This window comes from Nanorana parkeri, unplaced genomic scaffold, assembly GCF_000935625.1.
Source record: "Nanorana parkeri isolate BGI_ZX_2015 unplaced genomic scaffold, ASM93562v1 scaffold178, whole genome shotgun sequence".
NCBI lineage: Eukaryota > Metazoa > Chordata > Amphibia > Anura > Dicroglossidae > Nanorana > Nanorana parkeri.
In genome coordinates this window covers 346314-365576 of record NW_017306446.1, presented here as the reverse complement: position 1 = coordinate 365576, position 19263 = coordinate 346314, and the positions used below count along the sequence as shown (strand labels likewise).

Genomic DNA, 19263 nt, shown 5'->3' with positions numbered 1-19263 from the left:
GGCGAGTACTCATACGCGTCAAAATGCTCCGACGCCTGGCCCGATGCTTCAGCTTCCGGTATCAGTGACGAGGGAGCATGGAGCCGGCTTCCCAGCCAATCAGGAAGCCGGGCACCAATCAGGAATCCAAAACCTGAACCGAATTGAATTTTGGATCCTTATCCAAAAACAAAAAAATATCCGAACCGAACCGAATTTTACTGCAGCTTACATGTCTACTGCTGAGCCCATCTGCCCGTGCACACTCCTGTACCACAAGGGAGGTGTTCATCCTAACGGCTGGTCAGGCCTAAAAATAAGACAGGACGGAGCTTTGCTGCTAAACTGCAGCAGTGAAAAATCAGGTCCCCCTATAAAGAAGCTGGAGTGAGGAGCACCTAATTGATATATATTTATATATATACGGTGATATAGGTAATAATTGTGTATTTAGATGTTTGTCTTGTGTTTAAATGATTTGCTTTAGTCTGTGATAACAAGAACGTGATGGCAGTGCTCACTAGGAGTTGCGCAATTGTTCACTGGTTACACCTACAAGGATATACATAAAATAACATCTTTGGCAACAATTCATGTTTGATCTGATACTTCTTGGAAATATATCATTTGTTTTCATATATAATAAAACATCTGAAGAGTTCTGGTGATTGTGAAGTTGGGTCGGTGTCAGTATTTATCCCATAAAAAGGCTCCAGAAATAGCAGAGGTCCAGGAGCAAGGGCGCGTGTTCACCTCCCAAAATCAATCGTTTCTGTGACCAGTAATGTATTTTATTGATTCTTTTTTTATTACACATCCTGCCGGGGCTTTTCATACCCTGCCAACCTCTTAGCTAGTCATAGTAAGGTCATCGAAGCCGTCGTAGAACCTCTTAGGTTGTGTTGGGTTGCCTGTTCCAGTTTTCTTTTTGCCATTTAAAGCTTCAGAGCTCCGCATGTCCAGCTTCTTAAAGGAGAACTATGAGGTGGGTGCTTTTCACTCACCTCATAGTTCTAGCCGACCTGTGACAATGAGACTGTCACAGGTCGGCTCAGTAGATCGGGAGGTGAGCGAACACATACCGGCGTTCGCTCACTTCTCGATCCTGTCACAGCTCAGAGCCGTGACAGGGGAAAGGATGGATTCCCCCCTCCCCGCTCTGATCCGCCAGCGCTGACTGGCGGAACGGACGGGGGAGGGGGCGGGTATAGCTGGCTCTGCCTGTAGATAGGCAGAGCCAGCTGTCACTCACGCAGCTGGGCGGATCTCGACATTGATGTCGGGATCCGCTCTGGCTGCGGCGTCTCAGTATACCGCAAGCTGTAGCTCGCGGTATACTGAGCTTAGGGTGACGGGAGGACGCTAGTTTGTGTCCTCCCGTTACCCTATGGAGAACTATGGGGAAAAGCCCTGACCCCATAGTTCTCCTTTAATATCACATCTTCTTAAAGGTGAGCGGTTAACGTGGAACTCCAAGAAAATGCAATATGTAAAAAAAAAGATTGTGCTTTTATTATACAACATATACACCTGTTAATTTTAAAGAAGAACTCCAGGTGTTTTTTTTTCTTTAAGCATCTACTGTATTTGCCGGCGTATAAGACAACCCCTACTTTTTGTGTTAAAATATAGGTTTTGGGCTATACTCGTCGTATAAGACGAGTATAGCCCAAAATAATGTTTAAATGCACCCACTAACATCCATGGCGGTATTCCCGAGTTCTCAGCGCGGTATACTGTATGTAGCCGAAGCTACATATAGTATACAATATCCTTCCGCATGTACCCGGCGTATAAGACGACCCCCGATTTTTGGGGGATGTTTTAAGGTTTCAAAATCCGGCGTCTTATACGCCGGCAAATACGGTAATGCTCAGTATACCGCGAGCTACAGCTCGTGGTATACTGAGACGCCGCAGCCGGAGCGGATCCCGACGTTGATGACGGGATCCGCCCAGCTGCGTGAGTGACAGCTGGCTCTGCCTATCTAGAGGAAGAGCCAGCTGTACCCGCCCCCTCCCCCGTCCGTTCCGCCAGTCAGCGCTGGCAGATCGGGCGGGGAGGGGGAATCCAGCCCCTCCCGCTGTCACGGCAGAGAGCCGGGACAGGATCGAGAGGTGAGCGAACCTGGTATATGTTCGCTCACCTCCCGATCTACTGAGCCGACCTGTGACAGTCTCATTGTCACAGGTCGGCTAGAACTATGAAATCACTCATCTCATAGTTCTCCTTTAAAGTTTTTCACAACCAATAATGGTGCATTTTATATACGATAAATAGCAACCGCATACATGACATAATGCATTGAGGAGATGCCAGCAATATCTGATACAAAGACCACTGGCGGTACAGAACTGGGGATGACAGTAGATCCGGCATGCATGGATAAAACACATCATGTAATGCTGCAATAACTCTCGGAAGAAATTATAACTGGTATTAGACAGAAGAAGAAGGAAAGGTGTTGAAGAATGAGAAAAGGAAAGAGCAGGGGAAGCAAGAGGGCATAGAGGAGAAAGAAGACAAAGGGGGTGTGTGATCATAAGTATAGTCCAGTAGGGATACGGAAGGCTGGATTCGAAGGGGACATAGAAATGGACTAAGGACATAGTTTGAAATGTCAAAGGCTGGACGTAGGTATTGTTGGTGGACTTGTTCCCCAAAAGCGATCAGTTACAGCTGAAGGTGCGCTAAGCATGTACAGCTTTACCCGCATATTAGATGTGTGGTCTCATAAAACATCAAGACATGATATCCTTGAGTTGATCATAGGACAACTCAGAGACTAGGTATGCAGACCAGGTGTCAAAAAAGTTTCCTGTGCGTATTTGGTTAAACTTGTTTTTTTTATAAATGGGGCGACCCCCTGCCCTGCAAGGCTTCACTGCTTGTTTTGGTCCAGGGGCCGGAATACAGAAGATATTCTCACCTGATCCTCCATCCGGCAGTGGTCAGTACTCACCACTCTCTTCTCTGGCTGTGGTATGTCCCCCGGCATTCCTCACATCTATTGCAGGTGAACAGACTTGCATTAGATGTGACAATGTCTGTGCTCCTTAGACCGCCGGAGCCCAGGAAGAAGAAGCCGCTGGGACCGGTCTAGAAGCCAGTTGGGACAGAGGATCACGTAAATATAACATCTTTATTCAAACCGGTAGACCAAAGGGAGCAGTTAGCCCTCGCAGTTAATTTTGTTAATTCCTGGAGTTGCTCATAGTCTCTCCCAAGTATTTACCTGCAGAACCTGCCAGTGCTGCTAGCCCCTTATTTCCTGTTGAGGGCCGATAACGCATTGCTGCTGTACAGAATTTGCAGCGTTATAATATATCCCCTATTACCACACAATCCATTCAATCAACAATGTTATAAACTCTTAAAAGCAGCTGTGATTGCAAAATTACATTACAAGTATTTATATAACCCGTGCTACATAACAAGTATACAATACAATAAAGGGACATCTTTTGTTACACACAAAGATTGTAGACTATGCAACATTGTATTTATTATTTGTAAATACAATGTTGCAAAGTTCACAATATTTGTGTGTAACAAAAAAATGTCCCTTTAACTAGGGAAATGATCCTCAGAACTTCAAGTGTTCTGAAATCCGCATGGAATGTGCTCCTGATATGCATCATTGTATTTATTATTTGTAGCAGATATTTGTTATTCAGCGCTGTTTGTGTTTGTGAATTTGCAGCGTTGTTGGCCCTCTGATCTGTGTCTCGCCATTCCTGTATTCACCCTGGCGGCTATAGACATAAAGTAAGGGTGCGCCGGAAGCGCGGTGACGTAGGGGTAGAGCCCGCCCACTTCCCTGAAATGCAGAATCCCTAGCAGGGTATCGGAGGTCATGTGACCACCAAAAATAAATGATTATGATGCTAGGTATAGAGGGTGTTAACAAGAAAAAGGATCGCTGAATGGGGCTGACCAAACGGGGCTGACCATACCGGGCTAACCATACAGGGCTCATCATACGGGGCTCATCATACAGGGCTCATCATACGGGGCTCATCATATGGGGCTAACCATACAGGGCTCATCATACAGGGCTCATCATACGGGGCTAACCATACAGGGCTCATCATACGGGGCTCATCATACGGGGCTAACCATACAGGGCTCATCATACAGGGCTCATCACACGGGGCTCATCATACGGGGCTAACCATACGGGGCTCAACATACGGGGCTGACCAAACGGGGCTGACCATACCGGGCTCATCATACGGGGCTCATCATACAGGGCTTATCATACGGGGCTCATCATAAAGGGCTCATCATACAGGGCTCATCATACAGGGCTCATCACACGGGGCTCATCATACGGGGCTAACCATACGGGGCTCAACATACGGGGCTGACCAAACGGGGCTGACCATACCGGGCTCATCATACGGGGCTCATCATACAGGGCTCATCATACGGGGCTCATCATAAAGGGCTCATCATACAGGGCTCATCATACAGGGCTCATCACACGGGGCTCATCATACAGGGCTAATCATACGGGGCTCAACATACGGGGCTGACCATACCGGGCTCATCATACGGAGCTGACCATATGGGGCTCATCATACGGGGCTAACCATACCGGGCTCATCATACGGGGCTGACCATATGGGGCTAATCATACGGGGCTCATCATACAGGGCTAATCATACCTGGCTAATCATACCGGGCTAATCATACCGGGCTGATCATACGGGGCTCAACATACGGGGCTGACCATACAGGGCTCATCATACGGGGATAATCATATGGGGCTCATCATATGGGGCTGGCCATACCGGACTGACCATACGGGGCTAATCATACCGGGCTGATCATACGGGGCTCAACATACGGGGCTCACCATATGGGGCTAATCATAACGGGCTGACCATACAGGGCTCATCAAACGGGGCTGACCATATAGGGCTAATCATTCCGGGCTCATCATACGGGTTGGCCATACCGGACTGACCATACGGGGCTAATCATACGGGGCTAATCATACGGGGCTAATCATACTGGGCTGATCATACGGGGCTCAACATACGGGGCTGACCATACAGGGCTAATCATACGGGGCTCAACATACGGGGCTGACCATACCGGGCTCATCACACGGGGCTAATCATACGGGGCTGACCATACCGGGCTGACCTTACCGGGCTCATCATACGGGGCTAATCATACGGGGATAATCATACAGGGCTCATCACACAGGGCTAATCATATGGGGCTGACCATACGGGGCTGACCATGCGGGGCTGATTATAACGGGCATACCATACTGGGCTGACCATACTGGGCTGATTATAACGGGCTGACCATACTGGGATGATTATAACGGGCTGACCATACTGGGCTGACCATACTGGGCTGCATTATATGTGTGTCAGTGTAGGCGTGCCTTTTACTTTAAATACACATCTGAAACGGGAGAATGTGAACTTTTACCTCTCGAAGGATTAGATTTGAGGCCTGTTTCGTCGGGCTTTGGGTTTGTGTTGATGGCATCAGTTTCAGACTTTTCCTCGATCATTCAGAATCCATTGATAGGTGCATTTGACCGGCAGCTGACCTCCTTCTGACCTGTGTATGACTTGCTTCAAGCAGGTTTTGCCTATTCATATTCTTGCATTAGAATTCATTTTACATGATGATGTTGGGAAAGCCATGACTGGTTGAGCAGGGATGAGCAGCAGCTTTGTGAAACGGTGGGGAGGGAGCAAGAAATACGGCAATCTGTAGTATGTGCAGTTGTGAATGGTGTTTAAATATGACCGTGCAGTCCAGTAGACACCACAGTTAGATCTAGTGCACTCACCAAACAGCACTCAGTAACAGATCAGGCCTGACATGCCCTCTTTTCCTCTGCAATACAAGTCTGTGTGAGGACACTGGTACTGAGGGGGTGTGTCTATTACTCAGCTATGCCAGCACAGAACTGGTAGCTGTGTGGGGATGAATTGTTTGAGGACGTGATGGTTGAGTGGTTAGGTTGAGGTGGTATAGGCTTCCCCGAAGAGATGACTCTTTAGGGAACGCCTAAAGGCAGTCAAGGTGGAAGACAGACGGAGAGGCTGGGGTAAAGAGTTCCAGAGGATGGGAGAGGCTCTACAGAAGTCCTGGAGGCGAGCATGGGAGGAGTTGACAATATTGTGTTTGTATAGCGTGCACTATAAGGGTCCACACCTCAGTTTTCGCACCCCCTTTCACAGAATCGAGACAGGTTGGGTTTGGCTCCCTGAGCCTGTTTGTGTTTTTACTTCTTCATTCTGTGCAGCTTATTGGCACATTCTGCTTTGTAAACATTACCGCATGGCATGAAAGAATAATGGAGCATCCATATTTTATCAGCAGAAGCATGCGAGGGCAGACAGCAGCTCCCATACCTGCCAGCGCTGGCACTGATGAGACCTCCCAGGGGGGGAGATAACACAATCTATTAGAGCTGATCTCCCCATCCCGACTTATCACAATCTATCCAGTGCCTCCGTGTTACTCCGTCTCTTACTATGTCACTGCATTGGAAGAGACATGAGGATGGAGGTGTTGTGTCAATTGTGCTCCAAACATTATGATTGCAAAAACTGGAATGATGTGCTTATACCAAGAACCTTAAAATGAAACTCCAGGAAAAAGAGTTAAAGGAGAACTATGGGGAAAAACCCTAACCCCATAGTTCTCCTTTATATAGACGTTACAAACGCATTTATGTGAATTGGTTTGCCAGGCCAAAGATTTGCATCGTTACCAATATTTAAGTCCCGCACCCCCGGATACAGTAAACACAATCCACCTCGAACCCGCCCCTTGTTTCAGCAGACCCTGCCCAGTTATGGGAGTGCCGTGCCTCTATCTAGGCAGGATCCACCCAATCATGGCATAAGATCACCGTAATGAATGGCTCAGTGGGTAAGTGTGCATGTGCAGTAATTTACACAGGTGACACTGTGATCTCGGGACACAGGCAGGGACACATCATCAGCAGCACTGCAGGTCCATGTGTGACTGTCCATCACCAGCACTGAGGTCCATGTGGGACTGTCCATCACCAGCACTGAGGTCCATGTGGGACTGTCCATCACCAGCACTGAGGTCCATGTGGGACTGTCCATCACCAGCACTGAGGTCCATGTGTGACTGTTCCGGCACAGTCGGCATCTTTGGATTTGTAACCCTGAGCCTCTTATGATTCATTTACCCAGGCAGGTTATACCACCAATTACTATTTCGGCTTTGTGGCTTCTTGTGGCACCTGCCTGCTTATTGGACAGTTGTTCAGCACATTAGTTTCACTGTCCAGTGAGCAGGCAGGTCACAAAGTAAGCTGCAAAGCTGTAAAGGAAGCAGCGCGTTCCCCTGCCTGGGCAGGCAGTATGGCTGGAGTCACGGGTATATGGGGCTTCTTCTACCTCTTTCTCCCTTCTTCGACAAAGCAGCAGGGTACGAAGACAAGGTAAGTATGGGCAACTGGTGGGGCTGCCATTACAGTTATCTTTTGTGAACTACAAAACCTCTTCCTCCCTATGTAATGAAGATGAGGAGAAAGGAAGGTGTTTGTTTTCTAGTACAGGAGAGAAGCCTAGTGTGACAACTAGGGATGCACCGATACCGATACTAGTATTGGTGCCAATACCGAATATTTAGCTGGGAAGCCGTCGCCATGCTTCTCGTCACTAGGTGACCAGAAAGCATGGAGCCGGCTTTCTGGCCAATCAGGAAGCTGGGCGCCGTGTAATGACGGGGCGCCCGGCTTCCTGATAGGCCGGGAAACCGGCTCCATGCTCCCTCGTCATGAGGTGACGGCTTTCTGATTGGCCAGCTTCCCAACCAATCAGGAAGCCTGGTAGCGAGTCATTACACGCTGCCTAGCTTCCTGTTACTGGAAGTATCGGAGCATTTGGCTGAGTACGAGCACGAGCCCAAATACTCGGCATCGGCACCAATACCAATACTAGTATCGGTATCTGTGCATCCCTAGGACAGGAAGTGTTTTGATGCAAGCAGTAGGCTGGCTCATGGGTGGAGTTATGCAAATACCAAAATGCCTTGATGGGTGGATGTCAGTCTGGAAGAGTGGGCCTTCCTGGCAGGCAACATTTGCATGTAACACCCACATGTGATGCGGAGTCTCCATGATTGGAAGAACTGAAATCCAGTGAAGGAAATATTAGGTTAGGTAGGTCCTTATATTACATAGATTTGATAAATAACAAATTGATTGTATGCAGGGGCGTAACTAGAAATCACAGGGCCCCATAGCAAAATTTTGTATGGGGCCCCGTGATTGCTAGTCATGCCACTTGCAGAGCCCCAGCGGAGAGTGACCCTGCAGAGCCCACCATAGACTCTCTATAGTGGGCTCTGCGGGATCTGAGATGTCTTACCTGTCAGCGCCTCTGTGGTCGCCGGGCCCCGACTCCTGTTCCGTCCCCGGGCCCCGACTCCTGTTCCGTCCCCGGGCCCCGACTCCTGTTCCGTCCCCGGGCCCCGCCTTCTCTTACATCACTGGCCCCACCTGCTCTTACATCACTGGCCCCACCTGCTCTTAGGTCGCTGGCCATTGATGTAAGAGGAGGCGGGCCCCGCCTCCTCCATTCCGAACACCGCCCTCATCTGCCGCAGCGGCCGGCTGTCACTGACACAGCTCCGCAGCGGCTATGAGGGGAAATGCGCCGCGGCTGCTGCTGAGCTGTGTCTGTGACAGTTAGCACCCCCACATGCCATAGCGGCCCTGGCCGGGTCCCCCTGTGCCCGGGCCCCATAGCGGCCGCCTGGGTCGCTATGGCGATTGTTACGCCACTGATTGTATGGTCAGACTGTAACGTGTATGGTGACCATAGGCCCTCATATTACATGTAATACGTTACATACATATCATTCTGGTAAATCTAAAGCAGATTGTGCGGTCAGATTGTGACGTGTATGGTGAACCTCAGGTCTACTTCAGAGGCAGTATGGCTGCCCTCGCCGGAGACTTACATGTGTACTTTTCCTGTTATATATACAGTAGGAAAAAAAAAAAAAAGTGGTCAGAAACATGAACGGGTCAAAAATGATGTGCTGCGGGAAATACAGAGCAGAGGCGAAGCGATCATGAATGAATGAGAAGTTAGCCGTGTGGTTAGCGTCTGTGGGCAAGGTAACTCCAGGACAGCGCAGCCAGATGGGGGCCGGATAGTAGGCACAATTCAGTTGCATTGAATGAAAAATGTGCAGCGCGCTCATGCTTCGGGCAGACAGACGCTGCCTGTGCACCAGAACTGTACCACTTGTGATCCGCTGTGTTTACTCCTATGAATCAAGAGGAGCGCGCTACCTCCCCCCCGGCCAATCAGATCGCAGCCGACGCACGGGAAGCAAAGACCGGTCAATCTCCCTCTTTGCTCTCTGATTCTGGCGTCAATCTTGATACGGATCTTGAATAAGCCTCCTATACATACAAGACGTAACGTTTCCCGGCCCGTCATGTGCACATATCAGGGTGTGCGCTTTCCTGAGGTGTGCCTGATGAGGTGACAACACAATCACAGATCTCAGATTGGGGTCAGTAACATTACAGTGTGAGACGGATGTGAAGTGTTCTAACGTTGTATCCGCTATTGTGAGAGACCTTCACTACAGGTACAGGGCCTGCTGAAACCTGTAGTTCTGTGACTGCCAAAGAGTAACATTTGTAATACTTATATGTCGTCACATTGCTCTGATCCCTACAATCTCCGGGAATCTCCTCTTCTCTTCACTTTTCTTTTCTATTCATCTCTTCTTTCCTCTCATCTCTTCTCTTCTCTTCTCTGCTCTTCTCTGCTCTTCTCTGCTCTTCTCTGCTCTTCTCTGCTCTTCTCTGCTCTTCTCTGCTCTTCTCTGCTCTTCTCTGCTCTTCTCTGCTCTTCTCTGCTCTTCTCTGCTCTTCTCTGCTCTTCTCTGCTCTTCTCTGCTCTTCTCTGCTCTTCTCTGCTCTTCTCTGCTCTTCTCTGCTCTTCTCTGCTCTTCTCTGCTCTTCTCTGCTCTTCTCTGCTCTTCTCTGCTCTTCTCTGCTCTTCTCTGCTCTTCTCTGCTCTTCTCTGCTCTTCTCTGCTCTTCTCTGCTCTTCTCTGCTCTTCTCTGCTCTTCTCTGCTCTTCTCTGCTCTTCTCTGCTCTTCTCTGCTCTTCTCTGCTCTTCTCTGCTCTTCTCTGCTCTTCTCTGCTCTTCTCTGCTCTTCTCTGCTCTTCTCTGCTCTTCTCTGCTCTTCTCTGCTCTTCTCTGCTCTTCTCTGCTCTTCTCTTCTCTGCTCTTCTCTTCTCTGCTCTTCTCAGCTCTGCTCTTCTCTTCACTTTTCTTTTCTATTCATCTCTTCTTTCCTCTCTTCTCTTCTCTTCTCTTCTCTGCTCTTGTCTGCTCTGCTCTTCTTTGCTCTTCTCTGCTCTTCTCTTCTCTGCTCTTCTCTGCTCTTCTCTTCTCTGCTCTTCTCTGCTCTTCTCTTCTCTGCTCTTCTCTGCTCTTCTCTTCTCTGCTCTTCTCTGCTCTTCTCTTCTCTGCTCTTCTCTGCTCTTCTCTTCTCTGCTCTTCTCTGCTCTTCTCTTCTCTGCTCTTCTCTGCTCTTCTCTTCTCTGCTCTTCTCTGCTCTTCTCTTCTCTGCTCTTCTCTGCTCTTCTCTTCTCTGCTCTTCTCTGCTCTTCTCTTCTCTGCTCTTCTCTGCTCTTCTCTTCTCTGCTCTTCTCTGCTCTTCTCTTCTCTGCTCTTCTCTGCTCTTCTCTTCTCTGCTCTTCTCTGCTCTTCTCTTCTCTGCTCTTCTCTGCTCTTCTCTTCTCTGCTCTTCTCTGCTCTTCTCTTCTCTGCTCTTCTCTGCTCTTCTCTTCTCTGCTCTTCTCTGCTCTTCTCTTCTCTGCTCTTCTCTGCTCTTCTCTTCTCTGCTCTTCTCTGCTCTTCTCTTCTCTGCTCTTCTCTGCTCTTCTCTTCTCTTCTCTTTCTCTGCTCTTTTCTCTTATCTGCTATTTTCGTCTCTTCTGTTCTGTTCTCTTCTCTGTTGTTCTTTCTTCTCTTCTCTGCTCTCCTGTCACAAGTCTGCCAGAGATAACAGACTTGTGAAAGGAGATGACAGACATATTATTATTATTATTATTCAGGATTTTTATAGCGCCAGCAGTTTGCGCAGCGCTTTACAATATAAGGAAGACATTACAATCACAATACAAATCAAGACAAGATGGTAAGGAGGGCCCTGCCCCTGAGGGCCTACAATCTAAAATAGGATAGGAGATGGTGAGAGATGGCAGATATATGACAGGAGATGGTCAGAGATGGCAGACATATGACAGGAGATGGTGAGAGATGGCAGACATATGACAGGAGATGGTCAGAGAGATGGCAGACATATGACAGGAGATGGTCAGAGAGATGTCAGATATATGACAGGAGATGGTCAGAGACTGTAAACATTCTGTAGGAGACAGTCATAGACTGTGGGCTCATTACATTAGACTGCTATAGATCAGAGGAATAGGGAAAACACAGGCTACTGCAGGAGCCACACAAAAACTACCAAAGGGCCACATGTGTCCCCCGGGGGCCACTGTCTGAGCACTAGGGCTTCAGTGGGTCATGCAAAGTCTGTAGCAGTTGGTTTCCTTGTCGGGCTCATGAATCACCTTCTAGAATACAGTAAAGATAATATTGTTGTGTCCCCGGGAATGTCTGACGGCGTCTCTTCTCCTCGCAGCGCTGCAAGGATCGCCTGAACTCCTTGGCCATCTCTGTCATGAACCAGTGGCCGGGCACCAAGCTGCGGGTGACGGAGGGCTGGGATGAGGACGGCCATCACTCCGACGAATCCTTACATTATGAAGGGCGAGCGGTGGACATCACCACCTCCGACAGGGACCGCAACAAGTACGGCATGCTGGCCCGGCTGGCGGTGGAAGCCGGCTTCGACTGGGTCTACTACGAGTCCAAGGCTCACATCCACTGCTCTGTGAAGTCAGGTAAGACCCCCCCGCCTCCTATACACTTCTATGGGGACCGGTGTGCGTTGTCTGTGCGTTGTCTGTGCATGACACGGTCCTGTATGTAATGTTCCTCCATGTATCACGCACACCGACTGTTTAAGTATATTATACTGTCTGAGATGCCCATGTGGATGTGTTCGGGTTCAAGTTGACCTCCAGGCAAAATGTGTATATATTGTTATTCTGTTCAGCCGGTCTTGTAATCCAGACACCCCTGCCAGACAGCGCAGCCAGATCCTATGCCACCCAGCAAACTAAACTAGGCCACACAGCGTGGCCAAGGACCAGTCTAAGCTATTGAGTGGCTGCAAGCTATGCTCCTCCCCTGTAAGGATGTTCCCTGTGCTAGACTGACACTATTATATAATGCAATGGAGTCCTGATAGGGCTCAGAATGCCTCTCCCTGCAAGGATGTTCCTTATGTTAGACTGACACCACTATACAATGCAATGGAGTCCTGATTGGCTCAGAATGCCTCCACCTGTAAGGATGTTCCCTGTGCTAGACTGACACTATTACATAATGCAATGGAGTCCTGATAGGGCTCAGAATGCCTCTCCCTGCAAGGATGTTCCTTATGTTAGACTGACACCACTATACAATGCAATGGAGTCCTGATTGGCTCAGAATGCCTCCACCTGTAAGGATGTTCCCTGTGCTAGACTGACACTAATATATAATGCAATGGAGTCCTGATAGGGCTCAGAATGCCTCCCCCTGCAAGGATGTTCCCTGTGTTAGACTGACACTATTATATAATGCAATTGAGTCCTGATTGGTACAGAATGCCTCCCCCTGTAAGGATGTTCCCTGTGTTAGACTGACACTATTATATAATGCAATTGAGTCCTGATTGGTTCAGAATGCCTCCCCCTGTAAGGATGCTCCCTGTGTTAGACTGTCACTACTATACAATGGAGTCCTGATTGATTCAGAAAGCCAACCCCTGTAATGGTTCAGAATGCCTCCTCCTGCAAGTATGTTCCCTGTGTTAGACCGACACTACTATACAATGCAATGGAGTCCTTATAGGCTCGGAATGCCTACAGGCCCCTCTCCCAGTCCTCATGGTGCTGTGTCAGGTATTACGGGAGGCTCATATGATGACATGTGTAGGTACCTGTGCTAGCTGTGTGATAAGGAGGTCAGAGGTCGGGAGGACTCCTCTGCAGAATGTGTTCCAGATATTGTTGATATACTTATTGTAATATTGTTGTCACTTTGTGTCATTGTCATACATGTCAGTGGGGGGCGGTGAGGAGGGGGGGGGGGTGAATACATACGCAGGCTCTGCTTCTTCATTACTGTCCCCGACAGTCTCTGATTGAAAACCGCGCTGCAGTCTCCAATGAAGTGAAACCTCCACAATGACCCTGGTGGTCTCTGCCCAGGCTGTAGGTCATGTGACGCTTTATTCGTCTCTCTCTGTGATAGAAATCCTGTCCATGTTTTCACAAACCTTCATTCTTCACATGATCCATGACCGTCATTGCACACGAGGAGGCCGTGTTCACATCTTACACGTGTGTGCTGTGAAAGTAGATGTAAACCCGCTAAACTCTCATACACAGGGGTAGGCCAACCTCAACACTCCAGCTGTGCTCAAACTACAAATCCCATCAAGCTTCTGCCTCTGGGAGTCATGCCTGTGTCTGTCAGAGTCTTGCAATGCATCAAGGGATTTGTAGCTGCAGAGATGTGTCCCCACTCCCCGCTGTGACAGAAGCCAATTGCAATTATTCTTAAAGCTGCAGCTTTCATTAAAATCCTCCCCTGGCGATCCTGCCATGAAGGTCGTTGCTCAGGCACTTCCTGTTATAGGGTGACAACGCCCTGTCCCATCTCCCTTTTGTGCTCTTGCGTTGTCACCCTGTCACAGGTGCTTTCCGATGGAGACTACAAGCAGGCATTTCGACACAGATGAAGCAGGCACCATGCCACACCGGACGGGGGGAGTAGAAGAGGACCGTCTTGGCTACTTCAGCTAAGGCATCGGCCTGTCTCTCAAATGCTTCCTTGGGTTGTCACCCTGTCACATTTACCTCCAGCGGTGACTGAAAGTCGTCCATGATTTATCCCGGAAGAGAGAGATGCTGACCACAGAGGGGAATGCTAGAAATAGGTTTATGAATGGCGAGCCGGTGAAAATGTCAAAGTGGTTAAAAAATGAGTTTTGGGTGAATGCGCGCTTGCTGAACATGTAGTCACAGTTTTACTCCGATTTGAACTTTGACTCGGGACTCCTCTCACGCGTCACCTCCCCGATGTGAACTTTGGATGGTGGAATTCTCTCCCGCCACTCGGCAGCATTGGATACAATGGGAGAAGGTTTATTACGGTGTCACCGGCCTCCTAGTGGCAGATATGGGGATTGCACCCCAGAGAGGGGACACCAGGAGGATCCGCTGCGTCAGAGGTACTGTGAGCTCTGTGAGACCCGGACTGGTTACACCGGCGCATTACTTAGCATGTCCCTAACTACTCGCTCCCCGCCCATTGGAAATAAACGGCAAGCTCCTTCCAGTGGCGTGCCGTAAATATATGACATTTATTTTCCCCGCTCGTGTGCGCCCCCCCTATCGCTCGCATGAGCAGGACACGCTGACAGGTGTAGGCAGCCGGTAACAGCTGTCACATGTACAAGCGTTTGGTGGCTCTATAGCAGTCCGATCGCTTGTATGTACCCAGCAGTGTTTGTGCCCCTTCAGCGCCCCCTCCGTTACTGGCTATCCTGTCCCCTCTGCGGGACCGGCTCCTGGTCCCGATTTGCATTTTGCGCGATATCGCGCGGTTTGTCGCACGATATCGCGCAAATGGTTGCATTGAGCAAACTAGAATCGCGGCAAAATCCGCTCCAAAAAGGGTCCTGCTGTAGCGACGCACGACCCGCGACAGCGACGGACAGAGCCCCATTGCCATGCATTGGAGAGCGATATCGCGCGGTAAATCACTCAGTGTGAATGGGGCCTAAAGGAGAGCTATGAGCCGAGTGATTTCCACTCACCTCATAGTTCTAGCCGACCTGTGACAATGAGACTGTCACAGGTCGGCTCAGTAGATCGGGAGGTGAGCGAACACATAACCGGCGCTCGCTCACTTTCCGATCATCTCCCTGCAGAGAGCAGTGACTGTCCGTCACCGCTCCCCGCAGGGATTCCCCCCTTCCCCTGTCCGATCCTCCAGCGCTGAGTGGCGGAACGGGAGGGGGCGGGTACAGCTGGTTCTGCCTCTAGATAGGCAGAGCCAGCTGTCACTCACGCAGCTGGGTGGATCTCGACAGCATTGTCGGGATCCGTCCCGCCTGCGGCGCTCTCAGTATATAGCGAGCTGTAGCTTGCAATATACTGAGCTTTGGATCACAGGAGGAAGTTAGTATATGTCCCCCCCGTGGGCCCTTAGGGGAACCATGGGATAAAAAGGTTACTCCCATAGTTCTCTTTTAATGTCCTTAAAGAGGACCTGTCAGTGTACATGTGCCGTCACATAGGGGGATCATTAGCCTGCTATCTGATAGCAATATCATAAAGTGTAAAAAAAAAATCAAAGTCACATATAAAGAAAATGTAAAAAAAAAAATATTGTTGTCCCCCACGTATACGCATATCTAAACGTAAATACACATTGGGTGCGCCAGAGTGCAAGAACGACAATCCCGCCGAACCTTACATATCGGCGCGAGCGTCTCAGTGAGAGCAATAATTTTAGGGCCAGCAATCACTGATAACACTAAACTGATGAGCGGTAAAAGCTTTTAAATCGTTGCCTATGGACCATTTTGGGTATGGTAGTTTTTTGCAATTTCGCAGGCGCGCGCAATTTTAAGGCTTGACATTAGGGATGCTCCGATACGGATACAAGCATCGGAATCGGCGGCGATACCTAGTATTTGCGTGAGTACTCGTACTCGTGCAAATACTCCGATACAAAAAACGAGTACCTGTGCCGCGTCCGCCATCTTCAGGGACCCGAAAGCGCCGCACACATAGCGTCTTCAATGAAACAAGATGGCCGTGAACTCCTCCTCCAAGTCCTGAGTCATCTGCTCCATTCTTGTATAGTGTGGCACAGCTATATCCAATTCTGCATACCTGGCTTTATATTATAAAAAATGTAATAATAATATAAAGCCAGTTATACAGAATTGGATATAGCTGTGCCACACTATACAATGTTCTGGTCTGGAGTCTGGACATGTGTTCATCTATTTTCCCCACTAGGGGGATACAAGCCTTAGTTAGCAATGGCATGATAAATATTAATTTCATGTTCATCTTCGTCATAATATTAAGAAACTGACCTAAAATCATGATTTTGTATTGCTTTAGAAAAAATGTGACGATCCCTTTAGGAAAAAGTATCGGTAATTGGTATCGGCGAGTACTTGAAAAAAGTATCGGTACTCGTACTCGGTCTTAAAAAAGTGGTATCAGAGCATCCCTACTTGACATGTTTGGTGTCTATTTACCCGACGTGACCCCGACTTTTATATTTTACCAAAAAATTGGGTAATAATAAATGTTTTATAACATAATGTCAAAAAAAAAAAACTTGTATTTTTCAAAATTTTTAGTAATTTTTCCTTAATATAGTAAAACATGAACCCCCCAGTGGTGATTAAATACCACCAAAATAAAGCCCTATCTGTCCCTAAAAAATGGTATAAAATTAATTTCAGTACAGCGTTGCATGACGGAATAAACGTCAGTCAAAGTACCGCAGCGCTGAACACTGAAAAATGGCCGGGACAGGAAGGGGGTGTAACACCGCGGTCAGCAAGTGGTTACCATAAAGACAATGTGGTCAATTTATAACCAGAGCCATTCGCCCGACGAATCTTTCTGAACGTTTGCTTTGTGTGAATAGGCACAAAAACGAAAGTTGTTACATATATTTTCTTTGAGGGGAAATGTATTGTGACGTAATACTGCATTTTGGACACTAGATGGCGATGAAAAGCATAGAAAATATATAGTTGTGCTCCACAGTGCCATCTAGTGGCTAAAATGCAGCATGACATCACAATACATTTGCCCTTAAATAAAACTATATCTGCAAACCTTCATTTTTGTGTCTGCGCAGAGCGAGTGTTCAGAAAGATTCCCGGGTTATTGGTTATAACTAGACCCCGATATGAAACGCTCGCTCTGCTGTATCTGCGCAGACCAGAAGAATCCTCTCTGAAGTTATTTCGGGTGACGGATTGAGATGTTTGTTAATGACAAAGGTTAAACCATCGCTCGCTAATCTTCCGCTGCGGAAGATCGATAGTCAGTCGATAACGAGCGTTTCTATGGCTGACAAGTAAGTGAACGGTAGGAGAGCTCTTAGGGGAAGCGTGCTATAAAAAGATGAAGGGGGCGGGACTGTAGAGATCAGTGTGTGCAAAGCGAGCGCCGTGACAAAGGAGGTCAGACGTGTAAAGTGAACCTGTCACAAGCAACTGCACTTCACAGCTCACAGAAAGATAAAGCCGGCAGCTGGACATTTGTGTGTATGAGGGCATTGGTGTCTCTGTGCTCACATTGGTGTGAGACTTGGAGCTTCCTGTAGTAAAGACTGGCACTGCTGTTCCCTCTCCTTGTACAGGGTGACCGGTCTTGTCTCCGCCCCCTCCTGTAGTAAAGACTGGCACTGCTGTTCCCTCTCCTTGTACAGGGTGACCGGTCTTGTCTCCGCCCCCTCCTGTAGTAAAGACTGGCCACTGCTGTTCCCTCTCCTTGTGCAGGGTGATCGGTCTTGTCTCCGCCCCCTCCTGTAGTAAAGACCTGTCACTGCTGCTCTCTCTCCTTGTGCAGGGTGACTGGTCTTGTCTCTGCCCCCTCCTGTAGTGGGTGGGGCCTGCTGGTACCTTCCTCATTTAGGAGTGGGTGTTCCTAGACAGGCCACATTTGCATGCCCTAGGTAACCCCCACGTATGATGCTGAGCCTCCATGATTGAAAGAATTTGAATCCAATGAAGGAAAAGGGGCGGGTCCAGGACAGTCAGCCTGGGGAGGAAAGGGCTCCAGCCATGAAATGAGGCGGGGCTCTATCTGACTTGCTGCAGCTTCTAATGCACATTGTGAGTAATCCCCATCAGAAGCCCATGTGACACAGTGACAACGCATGAGCACAATTGGAAGATATGGAAAGAGTGTTGTCACGCTGGTGACACTCCAGTGATGGAATTTCTCAGGGTGGACTTCCTGATGGTGACAACCAGTAACAGGACAGGTTCCTTTAGCAGCCAAGGCAAAAAGGCCAAAGTGCGCCCTCCCTCCCCTTCTCCCTGACCTGTTACGTAGTTTGCAGTTCCCAAGACAGCCTCTTCTTCCCTACCCCTCGGTCTGGCTCTGGTGACACCGGCGGACCATCCCTGCTGCATCTGTGTTGAAACGCCCACTTGTAGTCTCCACCGGAAGCTCGTGTGACAGATTGACAACGCAAGGGCACAATTGGGAGACAGAACAGGCAGTTGTCACCCTATAACAGGAAGCGGCGGGATCACCAGGGATTATTTTAATGAAAGCTGCAGATTTTTTAATACTGAAAATGACTTTGAAACTGAATTAAAATGAGATTTTAATGATTGAGCTATTAAATTTATACACTGGGCAGAGTTCCCCGGCCGCAGCTGATTGGGCGGCATGGAAGGAAAGGGAAGGAGCTCCTGTCGGGTTCGGTCTGAACCTGAGCTCATCCCTATGGAGGATGAAGAGTCCCTGTCTGAGTTCTACAACAATCATAATCCTTCAAGTGAAGCGAACACGAGGTCTGTTCAGCGCGCTCAGTATTGTGTCCGTGTAACACTTTCGGGTTTTTATTACCTCTCACAGAGATCACATGACTCTCCCAGACAATGCCTTCATCTGCTTTCCTCTCCAGAAGGACGGCACCATCTTTGTTCAGGCATTATCCAGGGTCACCACCTTCTTCCTGGGCTAAAATGTCGGCTCAGAGATGATAAAATAATGCAAATCCCGGGGTCTGTGCAGTCCTTGGCTGTGTTCTGACACAGATCAGCCCCCTGCTGCAGCCTCTCACCTTGCTGCAAAGTTACAATGTTGCCGACTGATCACTGGGGGAGGGGAGATGAGGCAATGCTTCCTCCTGCCTGCAGCAGACTGATCACTGGGGGAGGGGCGACTGAGGAAATGCTTTCTCCTGCCTGCAGCAGAGAGATCACCTGGGGGGGGGGGGACTAAGGAAATGCTTCCTCCTGCCTGCAGCAGACTGATCACCTGGGGGAGGGGGGACTAAGGAAATGCTTCCTCCTGCCTGCAGCAGACTGATCACTGGGGGAGGGGGGACTCAGGCA

The 19263-nt window shown here is 48.9% G+C and overlaps 1 protein-coding gene across 1 annotated transcript in view; it reads left to right on the top strand.

Moving 5' to 3' along the window:
- Window positions 1-19263, top strand: part of IHH (indian hedgehog) — an 86445-nt gene that overhangs the window by 39528 nt on the left and 27654 nt on the right. Inside the window, exon 2 of the mRNA XM_018554938.1 lies at window positions 11680-11941. Coding sequence (XP_018410440.1) covers window positions 11680-11941 — 262 coding nt within the window. The remainder of the gene's footprint in view (window positions 1-11679; window positions 11942-19263) is intronic.